The sequence below is a fragment of the Aulostomus chinensis genome, chromosome 3 (genome assembly GCF_037954235.1).
Source record: "Aulostomus chinensis isolate RoL2024-O1b breed Wild chromosome 3, RoL_Achi_v1.0, whole genome shotgun sequence".
In the NCBI taxonomy this organism is placed as follows: domain Eukaryota; kingdom Metazoa; phylum Chordata; class Actinopteri; order Syngnathiformes; family Aulostomidae; genus Aulostomus; species Aulostomus chinensis.
In genome coordinates, this window is record NC_141322.1 from 16,810,962 (window position 1) to 16,829,745 (window position 18,784).

The 18,784-nt window shown below is 42.9% G+C and overlaps 1 protein-coding gene across 2 annotated transcripts; it reads right to left on the reverse strand.

The window, feature by feature from the left end:
• Positions 1 to 1,075: 1,075 nt before the first annotated feature.
• On the reverse strand, positions 1,076 to 18,784 carry LOC147267927 (LIM domain and actin-binding protein 1-like). Of its 2 annotated transcripts, XM_086199057.1 has the most exons (10): positions 18,575 to 18,784; positions 14,736 to 14,877; positions 13,576 to 13,621; positions 9,934 to 10,365; positions 7,016 to 7,070; positions 6,838 to 6,929; positions 6,141 to 6,219; positions 3,692 to 3,723; positions 3,459 to 3,592; positions 1,077 to 3,324 (listed from the first exon to the last, which is right to left on the reverse strand). In XM_086199057.1, exons 2-10 carry the CDS (start codon positions 14,855 to 14,857, stop codon positions 2,262 to 2,264), a joined length of 2,055 nt encoding a protein of 684 aa, XP_086055183.1. In that variant the 5' UTR covers positions 14,858 to 14,877; positions 18,575 to 18,784; the 3' UTR covers positions 1,077 to 2,261. The 2 variants fall into 2 exon arrangements, with proteins under 2 accessions (XP_086055184.1, XP_086055183.1); XM_086199058.1 differs by lacking the exons at positions 13,576 to 13,621; positions 14,736 to 14,877; positions 18,575 to 18,784 and adding an exon at positions 13,213 to 13,323 and having other exon boundaries at positions 1,076 to 3,324.

Sequence of the window (18,784 nt, forward strand, 5' to 3'; positions counted from 1 at the left end):
ATGTCCAAGTGTCCTTGAGCGAGATCTCTCTCAGTGTCAGCTGGGATAGGCTCCGCCCCCGACCCTTAACGGATAAGCAGATGGATGGGTGGGATGTGCTGTGTGTAAATCCACTAAAGAATTTACAGCAAATACCTGTGGTATAAATCTCTGGATTTTTCAGACTCCTCAGCAAAAAAATAAAAAGAAGAGACCACATCACCCTGATTTTAGCATCCCTGCATTGAATTCATTTCAAGATTTTATCAGTAACTTTTAAGGCTCTCTGGATTTGCTCCGAGTTCTATTTCTGACCTCCTTGTACCGAACATGCCAGGTACGACCCAAGTGCCTCAGCCAAGGCTGCTCCCAGCGAGGGTGACTGGGCTCATTCAGTGATGGCTCCCACTCTCTGGAACAGGCTCCCTCAGGAGATCAGACCGGCAAGTTCTGGATTTGCCTTTCAATCCCAGCTCAAAACATAATTTTATAAACATTGTTGTATCTGATGTGAGTTCTGAATCATCCACTGCCTTTTAAATAACCTCTGCTCTGTTTTGTTTTAGACCTTTTATATCTTTTGTTTCTAGCTTTTTGCTCTTTAATCTTGTAAAGCACTTTGTATCATTATGAAAAAGTTCTCTATAATTAAGTTACTATTATTACGGTTATTATGCCCAATGGGATTTAAAAAAAAAAATCCAGAACTATTTGTTTGGTTTGAGCTCCTCGTAAATTAACACCATTTTAAAATATTAAGATATTGGGCCTAGGGAGCTGCTCCAGGCACGTCCAGCTTGGAGAGGGTCATGGGTGGACCGAGGTGTAGGTGGACGGCTTACATCTCCACACTGGCTTGGAAATGCCCGGTATCCCCCATTCAGCTGCTTCCCCTGTCACCTCATTTTGGATAAGTGGATGGATGGCTTGGTACTGCTTTATTAGTCCTGCCATGATGTCCAGTTGTCAGTCAAAAAAGAAAATGGTGCAAGGCAAAAATGTCCTGTAGTGAGTGACAGATTAAAGATGAACCCTGTGTTACGAGACTGGTGAGGGGCTTCACTTTGAAGTGTGTGATAATTCAAAGTGTTGTTCCTTCCCATCGAGGACCCGCTGCATCTGATGGGTGGAAAAAAAACAAACAAACACGATCCCGTTTGTGCAAACTCTCAATTTAATTTGTCTCAATAACAGTTTAGACTGGAGAGAGCAACGTCTCAATATACACATCATTAGGTATGCAGTGCAAACATACTGTATATTCAGTGGCACTTAATAATTGTGTTTTACATACATTATAAACTAGGTTTTGCAAGGCTGACAACACGCAGAGAAGGCCCCAAATGTTGGTGTTCAGTGGTATAAAAGAGTGAAAATAAAATGATCGTGGGTGTGTTAGCTTGTCATAATTTATAGAAATAGTGGTAAGAGAATCTCAACTCAAGTTACAGAAGCTTTCACGCGTTAAATGACACCTTCCCCTACTGAACCATAGTGAGCTCCCATTACAAGATAAGGCCACTTCACATGGCGACCTGTGATTAAGATAAGAAAATCAATCAAATATCATTTTTCCAAACCCTGCAAGATTGTATGTTCATTTAATTTTATAATACATCAGGACTTCGCCTGAGAAAAATCCCTTCCAGTCACCTCAATGCCTCTGTTAGCAGAATTGTAGAAAAATACTGAACTTCTAGAGTCACAGTACCAGTGTCCCATGTAACCTGGTACTTACATGGGTGCAATTTGATTTTTTCCCCCCTCCAATTCGAAATTATAAAGTGCATTTATTCTATTTTGCAACAGTACCCTTGAAAGACAGTTCTAGTGTGACTTTCTGCGATTACAGGCTCTACAGCTCTTTGATGTACTTGTGATTGCTGGTTGATGCAGGCTGGCGCTGCCTGTAATTAAAATACATTTTAAGCAGCACATAAAAGTATATTGGGGAGGTTTTCTCAATATATGAAGTATAAGTAAATTGCCATGGATGATGTATACAATATAATATGAGATGCAACAATGTAATTTGACCGGAGACCCACCTTCCAGTATAATCAGGAGTCATATAAAAGCTGTATTAAACATTAAAATGTAAAAAAAAACAACAACACAAAACCTAACCGAAACTAACCTTGAGAATTAGAGGCATCTATATGCATAAACACAACCTATTAAATATGTTTGAATCTACTCAAATCTAGCGAAGCTAAATTTATAATCAGAACTGAGAAAGTGTTATGTGGTGGATGATGCGACAGGGTGACCGTGAGATGTTCCTATGAGTCTGAGTCCTCCTCGTAGTAGCGGTTTCTCTTGATTATATCCTCTGCACTCAGCTCCTCGCCATCACTTCCCTCCTTGTCATCTTCCCAGAAGCCCACATCCTGAGAGGCACGATTCTGTTTGGGCTGCAGAGGCGGAGAGGGGGATGCTGAGACATCTGGAGAGCTGCTTCTGAGAGAACCATCTTCCGCCGCCATCTTGTCTGCTGCTGCATTTCCTCTCTGAGCTTTTTCATCTCTTTGCTCCTGCTCTTGCTGAGGCTCCACATCCTCCTCTGGGATGGTTTTATTTGTACTTGCGGCATCTTCACTTGCAAGTGGAGGTGTCGTCTGCTCTGTTTCCTGCGGTTTCACCTTCTCTGACTCTGGTTTATTTTCCCTGAGTTTTTCTTCAGATGAGCTTTGTTCCTCCAGTGATGCTCTCCACTCCAGCAAGGACTTGAGAGGGCGGCGAGGCTCTCTGGGCCCTGGGCCTGCTGTGGTGCTGCTGGATCTGGCTGCGATTGTAAAAGGACGACTGCGCTCCTTGAGAGAAGAGCTCCTCCTCAGGCTCTTCAGTTCATCTCTCTCAGAGCTCTGGAACGATGAAGCTGGTGACTCATCCTCTGGGGGCCACTTGGCTCTCCAAGGCCGGCCCGAAGGAGCCCCTTCTGTGACTGGACTTAGGGGTGTTCCAGAGTGGCCCTCGTCAGCAGGAGGAGGCCAGGCAATCCTCAGCCTGCGTGTTTCCGCTAGCCTCTCTGTAGACGAATGCTTCTCACCAGAGGGAGTTTGCACACGAGTCTCCATTAAGGCCGTCAGGTCTGTGACTTTGACCTGGGGGGACGTTGGCTGGATGTCTGAGACACTCTCCTTGGGACGCGTCACTGCTGTTGGTCTCACTTCGTCTTTCGGCTTCACCATTTCCCCACCTTCATCTCCGTCAGCTCGGGGTTCCCACAGCTCCTTGTGAGGCCGATGGCCAAAGCCCTCATCATAGTTGCCCTTGGCTTTGAACAGCTGGCTGAAATGAGGCTTGCAATACACGCTGCCATGCAGAGAGGCATAGTTGCCAAGACTAAAAAGAGAGAGAATTAAACATTGGGTGTCAGATAATTTGGTGGCCAATTTACACCAATCGTTTTTTTGTTTTTTTAATAGTAAACCAATGAGAGGTGGTTTGTAAAATATATGTAGTATTGCATCTCAAACCTGAGCTTTGTGTTGCAGTGAACACAGCGGAAGCAGTTTTTATGGTAGACATGCTGAAGAGCTCCGAGTCTCTCCAGCGGGTACACCGTTTTCAGACAAGCAACACACGTCTCCTTTGCAGCTGGGCAGAACTTCTACGCGGGCAAATAAAGCCACTTAGATCCAAACTCAGCATGATTTTCATTTTTTAATACTTAATGTTTGTGCACTGTTTGTGGTGGTGATGGACTCACCCTTGATGCTTTGGGTGGCTCACTGCTGTTCCCTGAAACAAGCAAAACACAGTCAACATATTTCTGCCTTCAACCTCTGAGGTCTACTGAGGAAAGCACCTAAGTCTGGGTGCAGAAGTTAGTAGCAGTTATTGTTGTATTTTGCATTTCATAACACACGTAAGTCATTCCGAGTGCAAATATGAAAACAACAAACTATCTCATAGTTTAAGATAAATAATACGCAAATTACTACTCAGCCTCCCTGGACATGTCTATGTACTGGACTGGGTACTGGAGAGGAGGGACAGGACGATAGTCGAGCCTCAGATTGAGTAGGAGCAATGTGGTTTTTATCACGGCCGTGGAACCGTGGCTCAGCTCTCCACCCTCATGGGTGCTTGGAAGGGGCCTGAAAGTTTGCCCCACCGGTCCACGTGTGCTTTGTGGATTTGGAGAGGGCTTATGACCATGTTCCCAGGGGCACCCTGTGGAGGGGACTCCAGGAGTATGGGGTGGATGGCCCCTTACAAAGGGCCATTCAGTCTCTCTACCAGAGGAGTGAGAGTCTGGTTCACATTGCCGGCAGTAACTTGTTCCCAGTGAGGGTTGGACTCCACCAAGGCTGTCCTTTTTCACCGGTTCTGTTCATAACTTTTATGGACAGAATTTCTAGGCGCAGCCAGGTGGTGGAGGGGGTCAAGTTTGGTGGCAGAAGGATGTCGTCTCTGCTTTTTGCGGATGATGTGGTCCTGTTAGCACCATCAAGCCACGACCTCCAGCTCTTGCTGGGGCAGTTCGCTGCAGAGTGTGTAGCAGCAGGGATGAGAATCAGCACCTCCAAGTCTGAGGCCATGGTCCTCAGCTGAAAAAGGGTGGCCTGCCCACTCCAGGTCGGGGATAAGTCCTGCCTCAGGTGGGGGAGTTTAGGTATCTTGGGATCTTGTTCACGAGTGAGGGTAGGATGGAGCGGGACATTGACAGGTGGCTTGGGGCGGCATTCGCAGTGATGCGGGTGCTAAACCAGTCCGTTGTGGTAAAGAGGGAGCTCAGCCAAAAGGCGAGGCTCTCAATTTCACTGTCAATCTACATTCCATCCCTCACCTATGGTCATGAGCTTTGGGCAATGACCAAAAGAACAAGATCACGAATACAAGCAACTGAAATGAGTTTCTTCTGCAGAGTGGCTGGGCTCTCCCTTAGAGACAAGGTGAGAAGCTCAGTCATTCGGGAGGGACTCAGAGTAGAGCCACTGCTCCTCCACATCGAAAGGAATCAGTTGACGTGGTTCGGACATCTGGTGAGGATGCGACCTGGACGCCTCTCTCAGGAGGTCTTCCAGGTAGAGGAGGAGGAGGAGGCCTCAGGGCCAACCCAGCACACGCTGGAGGGGTTATATCTCTTGGCTGGCCTGGGAACGCCTCAGGATTCTCCTGGAAGAGCTGGTGGAAGTGGCTGGGGACAGGACAGTCCGGGCTTCCTTGCTGAGGCTGCTGCCCCCGCGACCCGGATCCGGTTAAGCGGGGGAGGAGGACGACAACGAAGATGCAAATTAAAGGATTTTACATAAAATTGGTATTTCAATGATAACACAGTAAAAGAGCGACATTTGTGGTATCACTAACGAATCCCAATGATGCATCTGGAATCAGCTGCAGGTGAAATCAAGTCAAAGTAAAAGCTTTAAGGGACATGCCAAAGGTTTGGGAAATACCCTTATTTGCCATTTTCTGCAGAGCCAGGTAAGAAGATGGAAGCTTCTCTCCTTGTGCGTGCAGCAGAAAGCTGAGACCCAGAGACAGTCTGACCACTAGTTAGCTTAGCACAACACAAACTTTTTTTTTTAAAAATTGTCTTTGTCTGCATTAGTACAATTATAATACTTAAACATTCACTATGAAAAAAATATGTATGGGACAATGTTATTCCAGAATCTGAGACATAGTCTAATTATTTTCTTCCTACTTTCCTGAGTGTAGTGATTTGACGTAGCACCACAAAACCTAAGCCAACAAAACATAACACTAGTTGATGTCTACACGAGCGACTGCTTCTACGAATCATGGCCGACACAAACCAAAATCCTGAACCTGATCTGTTTGAATCAGGATACACCGAGGAGTAAGACAGAGGTATGCTCACATGCTCATTTACTTCCATTCATTGTGCTAAGCTAAGTAGCATTCAGCTGGTCTCTGTGGGTCTCAGTTCTCCACTGCACACACAGAGGAGAGAAGTTTCTATCCTCTCCTCTGGCTCTGGTGGATGATAAGTATGCATATTTCCCAAAAAGTCAGTATGTTCCTTTAACTGTGGCCTCCAAACAAGACAAAAAAAATATAATTTTACAAGTGAGCTAAAATAGAGGAAGCTAGTGCTAACAACAGTTGACTTTTTTATTAATGTAGTAATAATACTGTGTCAGCAAGGAGAGGGACATATGTCTCCACTAAGTATCACTACAACTTACCATTACACTCAGGAGCAGGTATGTGTTTCTGATTTATGGCTACAGATGTTTTGGGGGAAGGCCCCTCTGGGCTCAGACCCTGGAGACACACGGAGAAAGAAAACAAAACTTGCTGTTACTTCAGGAAGGTGAGACGGAAGATTTTAAAATGAGGGAAGGGGTACACAAAAGATATACAGTAATAATAGTAGCCGGTTCTCCTGAGTAAGAACCATAAATCACATTGTTGCCTCAATGATAAACTCGTGTGGTTGTCAAACTTATTTTGGCCTCATCCATCTTAAAAGATGGTGTGTGATAATCCAGTTATTTTAGAGCGTTTGAAAAATTTGAAGGTATCAACAAGGTTTGTTTTTTATATAATTTGTGAACGATTCATTTCATCAATGCATGACTTTCATGTGACTTTACATACTGATCGGCAAAAGCTGTGGATAGCCGAGACATTTAAGACATTTAACAAAAAGGTAATAAGGCATGTCTCTTGGTAAAATCATTATTATTCCCTAGAGGAATTAGGAAGATGACACTGAAAAATGTCCAGAGGAGCGTTTTTAAAGAACATTACAATATGACATTGAAATTCACCGTGAACCCACAGGCGGCTCATGTTTCAATCTGATTTTAAAGAGAATATATTCTTGTAGTTTTGCACGTTGAATATGATTTTTATTCAGTTTCTGCCGTATGAACTCACAGCTGGTGTGGTGCCTTGTTTAGAAGTAGCAGCCTGGTACTTGGCCATCTTCTCCCTCAGGGAAATCTTCTCCAGCATCCTGTCAGACACACCTATAAAGACAGCAACATAGACATCTTTTATTGTGATCTGCAAGAAACTCACAGAAATGATGGCTCCATTTAACAGCAAATCTTACCGCCATGTTGGTCCATATCCTCTGATGAGGAGCTGCACAGTGTGCTCCTGCCAGCCTGGAGGAGTGAACGGAGGAGATGTGTGAGACCAGAGGGCCAGTAAACAAAATGGGTACAATAAACTTCCTGTTTTCCACTGACATGAATCAGTCACTGCATTTATTTATCTGCAACATTATCATTATTCACAGGCCACTTCCACAAACTTTACTGCCTTCCTGCTATACAATTACAACATAAACCCTGCACTCTCATAAAATCCTGGTTGAATTTTGTGACAATAGCTCAGCTGAAGGTTGTGCACAATCAGTTTAAGAGGGACAAATGTCCAAGCATTAGGATGTTAAGATGTACCTGTGACGTGAAGGAATCACAGATTTTGTTCAGTATAATTCAAGCCTTCTTTATCCAGCTTTATGATTGCTTCTCCTCAAACACTTTGATTCGAGCTTAGAACAAACTCAATACAACACTTCTGGTGTGGCACAACCGTGATCAGCTCATGCAGTTGGTGAATCTGCTGAACTGGAATGTTGTGGTTTGAGTGTCTTCATAACAAATCAAAGTGTTGAGCATACAGCTGGATGAAAAAAAAGACTTGGACTAGATTGTATGATGCACTTGAGATATTTGCTGTTGTTTGCCATTGGTCTGTGTTACCTTCAAGCTAGAATGATGTGTCTGGCATGTTCTGTGTCACCAATAAGTCATGGAGGGTGGAAAACTCGGCTTTGCGACTTAAAACGGTGAGTCATCAAAAGGGAAATTAAAAACTTTTTGGGTGAAGTAATACTTTAACCTTGTCACTGGAACATATTTCCCAAATATCAGCAAAAACCAAGTCAAGTACAATGACTCATTATAGGTGGACACTTTGTCCATTCCAGCAACAATTGTGCTCTACAGTAAATTAGCCTTCTTAAACGACGGGTAGTCCAGAGGTGGAGTTACGAAAAAGACAGGCAACTAATGGTGGTGTCCTTTTATTATCAGGTAATAACCAGAATAACAGGCATGGACAGCTACCAACACACCAGCCCAGAGAACCAAGACTATTCCACTGGGTATTAATCACAAACAATAAGGGTGTGTGTGTGTGTGTGTGTGTGTGTGTGTGTGTGTGTGTGTGTATGGCCATGTGTCACTAATGCCATGAGCAGACCAGTTTGGCTCAGCAGTTATTCTGGATACTGGAGTGGAAAGAGTATGGGCCTGTTAAATCAAGCTGTTGGTCTTCTTGAGCCACAAAAATCGAAATACCAACAGAATTGAAACGCTCACTCAAGACTCCAGTAACAGGGCACTGAATATCAGTCACAGACCACTGTTACAAAGTCTAGCAAGTAAATATTCACCACACTTTTACTTCTGCTCTTCACTCAATGGTGTGTTTCCTCCTGTAGTCATATAGTGATGTTAGTGAAACTACTCAGGCTCTACAACATCCTGAATTGGTGCGGAACTCCACAATTACAACAGGGACAGGTGGCGCTTGAAAACTGCAGGATAGAAATGAATGAGAACTGAGGTGGTCTGAAGAATGAAACAGCCCCCGGTCAGGAATGTTCCTACATTCCTCACTTATGGAAGGTGAGGAGATGAGTGCTTGTTGTTCTGAGCAGAGAGTGGGAGAGACGGGGAGTCAAAGGGCAGAAAACGGGTTTTAGAGAAGTGAAGAAATTTACATCACAAAATTTGAACAGAGGGACTGAGCAGATCTGAGAAGACTGCTAAGTTCTCATTATGGTCAGTAGCATGTTCCTGTCCTTGTATGTGTGCTCTGTTTAGTTTATGGTTACCTGTAAGGCAGGAAAATTACAGAGCAAGCAAACAGAGCACAACAACAAGGCTTGTAAATGAGGTTTAAATGACCGTATGTGCTGATAAGGTTTCCTCTGCCATTAAAACTAATTGTGGACACGAAAGCAACGTTGGGTTACGCAGGACAGAGCTCAGCCCAAGAGTCTGTGCACGTTATAACTGGTAAATGACATTTCCATGACTTAGGGGAATATTTTCATGAATCAGCTGTTTAGAGATACAAGTCAACGGAGAAATCCATTTCAAAATTTATCTGAGTAGTTTACTAAAATTGACATCACGTTGCATGATCTTTAATTCCAAAGTTGATCTTAACTTAACTACACGTGTATAGTCCAATTACACGTATACATGAAGCAAATTTGCAGAACCTTTCCAATTTTTTTTTTTAGAATTTTCTTTACTTTATTCCTTATTTAAATACTTTTCAAGTCCTGGAAATGGCCATTTTCAAATTCCATGATTTCTCCAGGTTGTTTCATGACCCTATGAACCCTGAACCTCATGTTAGAAAAACAGTAGTCCCTTTTCACTAAGACGGCGGGAAGAATTTAAGAATGTTTAACAAACTTGACCAACATCAGCACAGTAAATCCCACCATCAACATTCTGGGTACAGTTAATGCCTGAGAAACATGTGAGTAGATGCACAGCTGGACAAGCTGGCAATAAAGAAGGGGCCTCATTCATGACACATTCACACAAACAAATATGACCTCAACTCATGCCTCTGCACAAACAGAAATATGGAGCAGTGCAGGAGAAAATCACACGGCAACACTTTCGATACTCTATAAATGATTTCAGAAAGGGTTCAAGCAAAACTGGGAGGTTTTACACATTCATTTTTGAAAGAGGGCAGGGTGAAGCAAGGAAAGTTAGACTTAATTGGCACTCTTTACTTTTTCCATCATTGTAATAACAAAATAATAGATTTTTGTAGCCTTATGTGGCAGTTTACCAGCAATCTTTGGTCTTTTCTGAATGAATGAAGTGGATTAATAATGTCAGAAATGTACAATGGTACGAGGCTGACAGTGAAAGGGCTGTTCTATACTGACTTTGTATGCAATTGTCATTTAATAAACTACATTTTCACCTTTCCTGTGGTGTTGTCCGGCTTCTCAAATTTCATCTTCAGGTTGTTCAGTGGCACTCTGGGTTTTTCATAGGTGGCACGGGGGCTGGTTGGAACTTGTTCTTCAAACTTTTCAGGTCTTTTGCTCTGCATCAGCTCATCCCCATCCATCCCTCTCAGCTGTTCGCTTACTGGAGCTGCTGGGGGCTGCTGGTGCTGGACACAAGTGGCTCTCAGTTGGCCTTCCAGAGGGCTCGGCAGGTCCGGACTCTTTAATGGAGGGGGCTGCTCACTGATAGAGGGAGGCCTGGCCAGGATGGGAGGTGTGTTGCGAGAGCTGGAATATGTCAGAGATGTAGGTTTGTTTTGGTCGAGGCTACCTGCCTGCTCCCAGCGCTTCTTCAGAGCATTCAGGTTGTTTGACCTCAGGGAGGGTGCCGTGATCTCAAATGACTGGAAGGAGAGAGATTATCACAGTTCAATTCCAAGGTTGAAATGAAAAGGAATTCACACACAAAAGCAGCAGCAGCTGTATTCTGTCACCAACAACGCTTATTAAAACACCAGTATGACAAAGTGGAGGAAATGCCAGAATCTGCTCTCGGCTTTTCCTGGCAGATAAGCTGAACAGCTGTTGAAAGTCAGTCCTTGAGGTGGATCTTCCTCTGCAGCCTGTTAAAGGCAACGATCGGCTCTAGATGGAGATAGCAGGGCTGAGCATGCAGGCAGATTTTTCAGCTGCATTCCATTCCGCACAACAACTTCACCTTTCCCCAAAAATCACTGAGGAGGGCTCTGTTCACCACTCTGCCATTCATGACGACTAAGCAGAACAACAGGAGGCACACTGCTGCTGTGTGAACCGCAGGGACTTCCTCAGTTAGGAAAGAGGAATGACAATTTGAAGAAAGAGAATCTGGACGCGTGTGTAAATCAACCTCATATGAGTAAACCAAAAGGCTAATAAATCTTTGTGAACAATGTGTGCTTTTGTAGGGATCCTTTTGTATTGTTAAGGCACAACTCCTCCAGAAATAAACATCATTTAGCGATAGCATATTATATGAGGACACCCTCTAATACATCTGGTAAATCCGTGAATATATTCTATTAACATGCACACAGAGAGAAACACACAGAAAAGTCAAACATAAAGGACTGAACAAAAGAGATAAAAACCCCACAGTGGACAAAAAAAAAACGGAGGCACAATCACTGCCTTTGTGAGGCAAGACCAGGGTGAACGGAAAGAGCTGGACAGTGACAAGTTTTTACCCATTTGTTAGCAAAAAGGAAATAAATAAATAAACCTTTGAGTGCGATGAAGTGGCCAGGCGAAGTAAAAACAAACAGACAGCAAGGAAAGAGCGAGTCCTTTTGGCTGGTCCCCTTCTAGAGATGAGTGAGCTGACAGACAGTGAGGAGTAGAGCTCTCCCAGATGTTCGCCACTAGACTAAATATGCTTGTAAGTTAGTCCAGCCCCTTTAACACCAGGAAGGAGAGAGAGGCAAAGTACCCAAGGAACTAGAGCAGGAAATGGCATGATTCACTGACTGTTAACTCTTTATTGTACAATCATGGATGCCTTGAATATATTTTGGACCAGACCACCAACTCTGGTTGGTTGAAATGAGGCGATAGATGACTCAGAGTGAACCGGCTCATTGTCTTGGTGCTGGAAGGCTGTCCCACAGACACAAAACGTGACCAGCTGCACCCCCAGATAAATGGGCTCCATTTACATAGGGTTTTCTACCTTGACAGTACTGAAAGAACTTTACAATACTGCATCTCCTTCAGCCATTCACGCACTGATGACACCGCAGCTGCCATGCATGCCACAGTCCCACCCATCAGGATCACTTAGGGTTGTTTGACACATGGACAGGAGGAGCTGGGAGTGGAACTGCCAACAGAGAAATCAGGGGACGCACCCCTCTACCTCCTGAACCACAGCCACACACATAACCAGAACCACTCAGAGTGGGTTTCTGGGTTTTTAAACAAATTCAAGCATGTCAGAAGTATTTCAAGGTATATTTTAAAGCTTTCTTGACAGTATTGGACAACAACAACAAAAATTCTCCAAATATGAACAGTTTTGTAAACCAAATCACAGCATGATTTATTTTCCTTTGGTGTTCTTCCAAGACCTTGAAGTCTTAATGAGGTGTTTCAGAGGGATTTTTTTCCACACCTTATCTGTGCTATTAATGATAACAACTCAAAAAATGACTTCAACAACTTATGGTACATAATTGCACATGTGACTGGATACCGTGTACTACATCACTGATGTGCTCTGACAGGATGCTAATTACAGATTTAAAACCTGCAGTGCTGCATTTCAAATCAGGCTTCAGGTTTAATCCAAGTTTCCAGATGCCGACTGACAGTCAGGAAAGTAATGAAATTACAATTTCAAAAGAGGTTCAAACACTTTTGAAATCTTAACAAATTGAACTTTAACATGCAAGGGTTTTCAGGGACCCCCAGCACCCGTGGGAGCCCTGCTGTGTGTAGACTCAATTTCTAATATCACATGAAAAGAGGGAGAATGGGCAAACCTAATTTCCCAGATGAGCTTTGTGCACATTATCAGTGAATATTCTGATCATATCTTGCAGTGAGGGCAAGGAGCTGTCATCTATATTTCATTAAGATTTGGTAGAACAGATTTTAAATATAATGTGTCTGAAAAATTGTTACCACCCTCCCAACCACACACACTCGCATCCACCACAACAGAGGACGTTACCCTGACTACTACGTGCCAATTGTACAATTTAACCTTACAGCAGTTCCTCACTTCAAAATGTGATGACCTACATCTTTGGGTCTTTCCATGACAGTGTTTAGATTTATGTCCCCGCAACAGGGGGAACACCTGACACACACACACACACACACACACACACACACAGAGTGTGTGTCACTTAGAAACAGTCAGCAGATGGTCTCTTAGGCGGCTCATTCAGGACCCACGTATTGTATTATGTATTATTGTAACTACAGTTCTGCATCCCCGTAATTGTTGTGTCGGCTCATGCAATACCTCACTGTTCCTAAAAATCAATTGCTAACTTTGATGAACCCCACTAAAATGCACATTTGTAGGATAAATTATCATTTGAGATAAATTTGCCGAATAAAAATTAAGTCAAGAAATACAGTTGCATCGATATCCCACTCCACCTTAAGACAGCAATTCCATCACCTCAGTGTCACAACCAGCATGATCGTGAAGACTTCACACACATACACACACACACACACACACACACACACACACACGATACCTTGGTTTTCTTCATGATATCAGCTGATCAGTTCCCCATTTAATCTTAGTCCAGGTTTGTTTATCGGTCTTTCACACAGACAAAGCAGCTGAACTACAGTTGGGACCATTGCCAGGGGATTAAACTGACTGTAGAAGGATTATGGGTTTGATAGTCAGCCCATTGCAACAAGTGGCCAATGAGAGGTCAGCCAGGGAAGATAAATTACCCAGTCGGTGTGTTGTTGGCACGGTTCATGGGTCTGTCTATTTGTCCATATCAAATTGCACATCTCCTGCACTTGTAGTTCAGATATCTAAGATGTGTGATGTTTATCAGCTCAGATCTCTCCCACACTGCTTGAAATCTTAACAAAACACTTACTCCTTTTTTCTTCTCTGCACTTGATTCCTCGGCAGCTCTCTGGTACCTGGAAAAGTCAAGCACAACAATAAATTGAGAAGGCCTTTTTTTTTTTAAAACTTTGAATCGCTTTAATTAAGTTTTAATGTAATTCTGTTACACCTCTTGTATGTTCGGTTGATTTTTTAAGGTCACATTGAATAAAAATGTTATTTATTTAAGCATATTTACACATTTCCAGTAAAGCAATGAAGCTACTGAGGTACCTGTTGCCAATTTTGATTGACATTTACATTGGCCAATAAGGCTGGGTGTGAATAGAGTCCCATCCTGACGGAGCACCAGCTGAACTGGCTAATGAGTGCTAGTAAATAATTTAATCATGCAAATGCACCCTGCTTTCCAAAATGTTGTTGTTATGGGTCTATGATGCATAAAGTCAATGGATGAGGGAGGGGCATGCAAATCAGAAAAGGCATTTTCATTAAAAGCAGAATCAGCACACGCCCTTAAATGATGGCCAAAACATCAGATGTTTGAAAACACAAAAATAATTCAATAATTAAAAAATAAAGTTTTTTTTTTTTTTAATATATCAGAGGATAATTGAACAGTTAAAATGAGGGTACACAAAGTTCATGGAACCTTTACAATTAACTGAGAAATAAATATTTATGTAAATATTTTGAGAATTTGGCTTTATATTGTTCAGCAGCTAAGTGTCTTCCAAACATATATATATATATATATATATATATATATATATATATATATATATATATCTTTATATGTGTGTGTGTGTGTGTGTACATTTTACTTAAAGGTATTTCCAACACTGACAAGTAAGTCTGAAGGCAGAAAGTTTCTCCACTTTTCCAGAAACACAAAGTTTATAATAAAGCCTCAGGACAGAACATTATTTTGTATTGAGTGTAGTCTGAAGTACAATAGCAATATTAACCGTCTTTGGCTCTGGGATTAAATAAGATAATCATGATCTTAATGTCATCCAGGTATGTTGCAAACTAAGCAAGTACACAAAGGAGGGGTGACCTTCATCCCAGGAGGGGGTCACACTCTCAGACTGATCTAAACATGTCAGTCTATTTCCATGTTGCACTCAGAACATTAATAGCATGACCCAGGATGTCAGGTATGACTGAAAACACGGTGTTACTCACTTGGAGAAGCGTTCAGCGATGGCATTGTTTTTTCCTCGGCCGCTGACCAGCGACAGCTCCCTGGCAGTGACACGTAAAGACTGTGTCGCCCAGGACCGACGTTTGAACGGAGCACTTTCCATTTCTGGGAACTACCTGAATGCTTGAAACACACAAACACACCCAAAAGGCGCAATGTATTATGACAACAACAGATTTTTACACAAACACTCACCCCAGCAGCAGTCAGTTTTATTAACCATCACTAATCTTAAATTCACTTTCTTGCATTATGGAAAAAGAGTAAAATGGTCGTCTCCTTCACTTTGTTGTCAGTCAGTTCACTTTTCATCTGCCTGGAGCAACTTGACATGCACAAATGGTTTTCTCTATCCAAGAGAAACAACTATCGTTAAAGTGTAACATCAAACAAGGATCTAAGAGCCCGTTCACATGGAAAAAAGAAATCCATTTTGACATTAACACTCTCTTGAGAGTGTTGTTGGCAGGCCAGAGTTTAGATTTGTGTATGCAGAACTGATCTGCTGTCTGAAAAGAGAAATGCTCAAGTTTATAACATTTTCACCGTCAGTTTACCTCTGGTACATGCCTTCAACCTGGCATACCAAAGAGAGCATGCGCATGAACTGTATGCACTCATGCACGCACGCAGACACACACACACACACACACACACACACGCACGCACGCACGCACGCACGCACACACACACACAGTGTGTCACTTAGAAACTCAAGCCCGACAGGTTCAAACTTGCTCTCCAGCTTCTGCTGCTTGATCGTGAGATGGAAACAGCAAATAGGTGAGCTTTTATTTTCTGAATGTGAGCACGTTATCACGTTGTGGTGTGGCAGACCAGCTAATGTCAGGGTATGGATCCCTCCCTCAGTGCTCCCAGACACTTTATTATAACTGGTCTGTTTTAATCACTGACTGGTTCTCCAGCTACATGGGCCATTTCGCTCAGGTGGCCCTATTACATCATCACTCAGATGGCCACAAGTAGTGTGTGGACTTTGCACTAAAATGAGTCAACATTGCCTCTCAACACTCAGATACAGCCGAATGCTTTTTTTTTTTTTTTTTAGAAAAAAATCTTGAACTGAAGGACGTATTTGATTAAAATCCTTTTATATTCACAATTTCTCATTTTGTGTAAACACAATGGTTCAGTTACAGAGCTCCTGTACTCGTGCGTTTCTTGGGCCTGAATAGCTTTGGTCTGTTTGCTGTGTTAAAGGCCTTGAGGCCTGACGAGCAAGTCGGTTTACTCTATTGATACTTGATTTGCTGATTGCATGACTGATAACGACTGAATTACTGCCTGGGAAGCCATGTTTCTTCCTTTACTCACTTTTTTTTTATTCACTGACAAACGGAAAGATGAAAACTATAACACAAACACAAAAAGTTCCAAAATCTTTAATGAAACATTGATTGACAACATCACTTTTGCCTATTCCACCTTTTCGTGACTTCCACACAGAACCACAAGATGAGGAGGATGTCCCCTCTGTGCACCACAGCTAAGATTTAACCTCACAAACGTTAATCCCCCCAAAAAGCAAACGCAACAAGAAAAGGCAGCCTTCAGAAAAAAACATGCTGAATGACGTTGAGGCTGCTCAGTCTCTACTTAAATGTATTGGATGAGGGCACGGTGGTGCAGTGGTCAGCACTGTCCCCTCACAGCAAGAAGGTTCTGGGTTCAAGCCCCGGCTCCATCACAGGATCTTTCTGTGTGAGTCTGCATGTTCTCCTGTTCCTGTGTGGGTTCTCTCTGGTACTCCAGCTTCCTCCCACAGTCCAAAGACATCAAGAGGGGACGAGGCTGATTGATACTCTAAATTGACTGTAGGTGTGACTGTGAGTGTGAATGGTTGTCTGTCTCTATGTTGGCCCTGTGATGGACTGGTGACCTGTCCAGGGTGAACCCTGCGCCCGATCCCTAGGCTCCGGCCCCCCGGGACCCTTAACAGGATAAGCGGTAGAAAATGGAAGGATGGACGTCTTGGATGAGTGGTGATCCCACCCCCACCCCACCCCATCCTGAACATAGGCAGTGATTGGTTCAAAACCAGTAAAGAGCCGCCCCTGGGAAACCAGTTTTCCTGGCCAAGAGCCAGTTTGTTTGTTGTCAAAACACATAGAACATGAAAATGAACTGAGAAATCCATGTTTATGTATCTTACAGTGAATATTTAACTACAATTGATTCTACACGACGTGGTTTGATGTAACATGAAAATGAATTAGACTTGAGTCAGTCGTCACTAAGAGATTTTTCTCAGTTGATCTTAACTGAGCCACAAACACTCAAATTTAATCAATGTAAATACATTTTCCAAAAATTTTCTGACTTGGAAGTACTTTTTAAAATTTTCAAGGTCTACAAATTACTCTTTTAAAAAATTCCATAACTTTTCCAGGCTTTTTACAGGATGAGTGCCCTGAGATAACTTCTGTTATAATTTGATTTTGGTTGACACGGTCAATCAGTGATTAACACTGCTGCCTCAGAGCAACAAGGTCTCGGGTTCGATCCCAGGACATTTCAGTCTGGTGTTTCTCACGTTTGTGTTGGCTTTCTCAAGGTGATCTGGTTTCCCCAACCTGATCAAAGCACTGGAGGAACTGGAATTGATCCACACGCAGCTTCAGAGGATGAACTTGAATGTAACACGGAGAATAAGACCTCCATGTGAATAAGATTCAATTTAAGTCAGGTAAATCAGGACAGCATGAGACAGCAGGTGATGTACCTGATTTGAATAAAACAGGGTGTGATCACAGCAGGCTTTTCCTCTGTATGAAAACAACCTTAATACTTTAGATCATCACTTTCTTTAGCATGACCTCATTTAGAAACCTGTCTAAAAGGAAACAAACAAATAATGCTCTACTATGACTGTTAATGAAGCTAAAATTAACACTTTATATCAGCAGACCACCCTCGCTGATCTTGTGGAAACCACGAAGTAAATGCTCGACACACTCCCACACACATATATATAATTGGTTGAACAGACACACGTCAGCCATCAGCATTAGAGATTAAGCCGGCAGCAATGAAACTCTTTCATCCTAGCAGCGAAACATCTGTATGAGAACAGGTGATGTCATCTTTTATAAAAATCAACACACCTGGGCATTGAACTAATGATCAATACAAACAGGAAGAAAGAATCCTAAGAGTCTTTCACTGATTTAAAAAGATTGTGAGCTACATTGGTGGCGAGACCATTACAATGACATCTGCTCACCTAAACACCAGAGTTCACCATCTTCTCATCTCACCTTATCAGTTAAAGGTGGATACTGACCTTTAACCGTCACTTTGAACCAAATTCTCCATAACAAGTAACCATGACACAGATTAGAAATGACTCATGAGAAGGAAGAAGTAGGCATTGCTCAACTGACCAAAGAGGCAGCAAACGAGGATTAAAAATAGGTGAAACGGGACAAATGAAAAGTGAGCCTTGCAGTTCAATGAGGAAAAAACAAAACGAGTTTAAGTCTGGCAGGCCTGCTGTGAAGCTATTTGAAGCACTTTAATTACAGGTGTATGACAGCGTAGGCGCTCGCTTGGAAAACTGGAGGAGAGACGTTTGTGAATGCCAGTTTAGCTCAAACTCAGCAGCTGGGTTGGTTACGCATTGTTCAGCTCGAGAGTACGACTGAGTATGCACATGTGCTTAATTATTAAAAACAAAAATCAACCTAAATCTGAACCTACACCAAATAAAGCACTTGTTTTTGTACGTTGAGTGAAGCTAAACGCAGACCTAGCGGTAGTTTTGTATGCTTTCGTGTCCTTGCTTAGAGTTCTGTCTTACCTGTGCGAACTTCCGTTGAGTCACTTTGTGGATGAGGGCTCGAGACACCTGACACTCGCTGCCGCCGCCACCTCGCCACCGCCCCGGGTGGACCGACGGGGGCGGGACCAGGAAGAAGGTGTCACGGGAGTGGAGGAGCCAAGTCACGTGATTTGGTGCATCAATGAACTTGGGTGTTACATTACTTCCACCTGGGACGTCCTTGTTCGC

Excerpts from the sequence above, each read along its gene's own strand:
- LOC147267927 (XM_086199057.1), bottom strand. The coding sequence starts at position 14,857 with ATGGAAAGTGCTCCGTTCAAACGTCGGTCCTGGGCGACACAGTCTTTA. Across the intron at positions 13,622-14,735 it reads ATCGCTGAACGCTTCTCCAA|GTACCAGAGAGCTGCCGAGG; the intron begins GTGAGTAACACC and ends TGACTTTTCCAG. Across the intron at positions 10,366-13,575 it reads GTGCAGAGAAGAAAAAAGGA|TCATTTGAGATCACGGCACC; the intron begins GTAAGTGTTTTG and ends CTCTCCTTCCAG.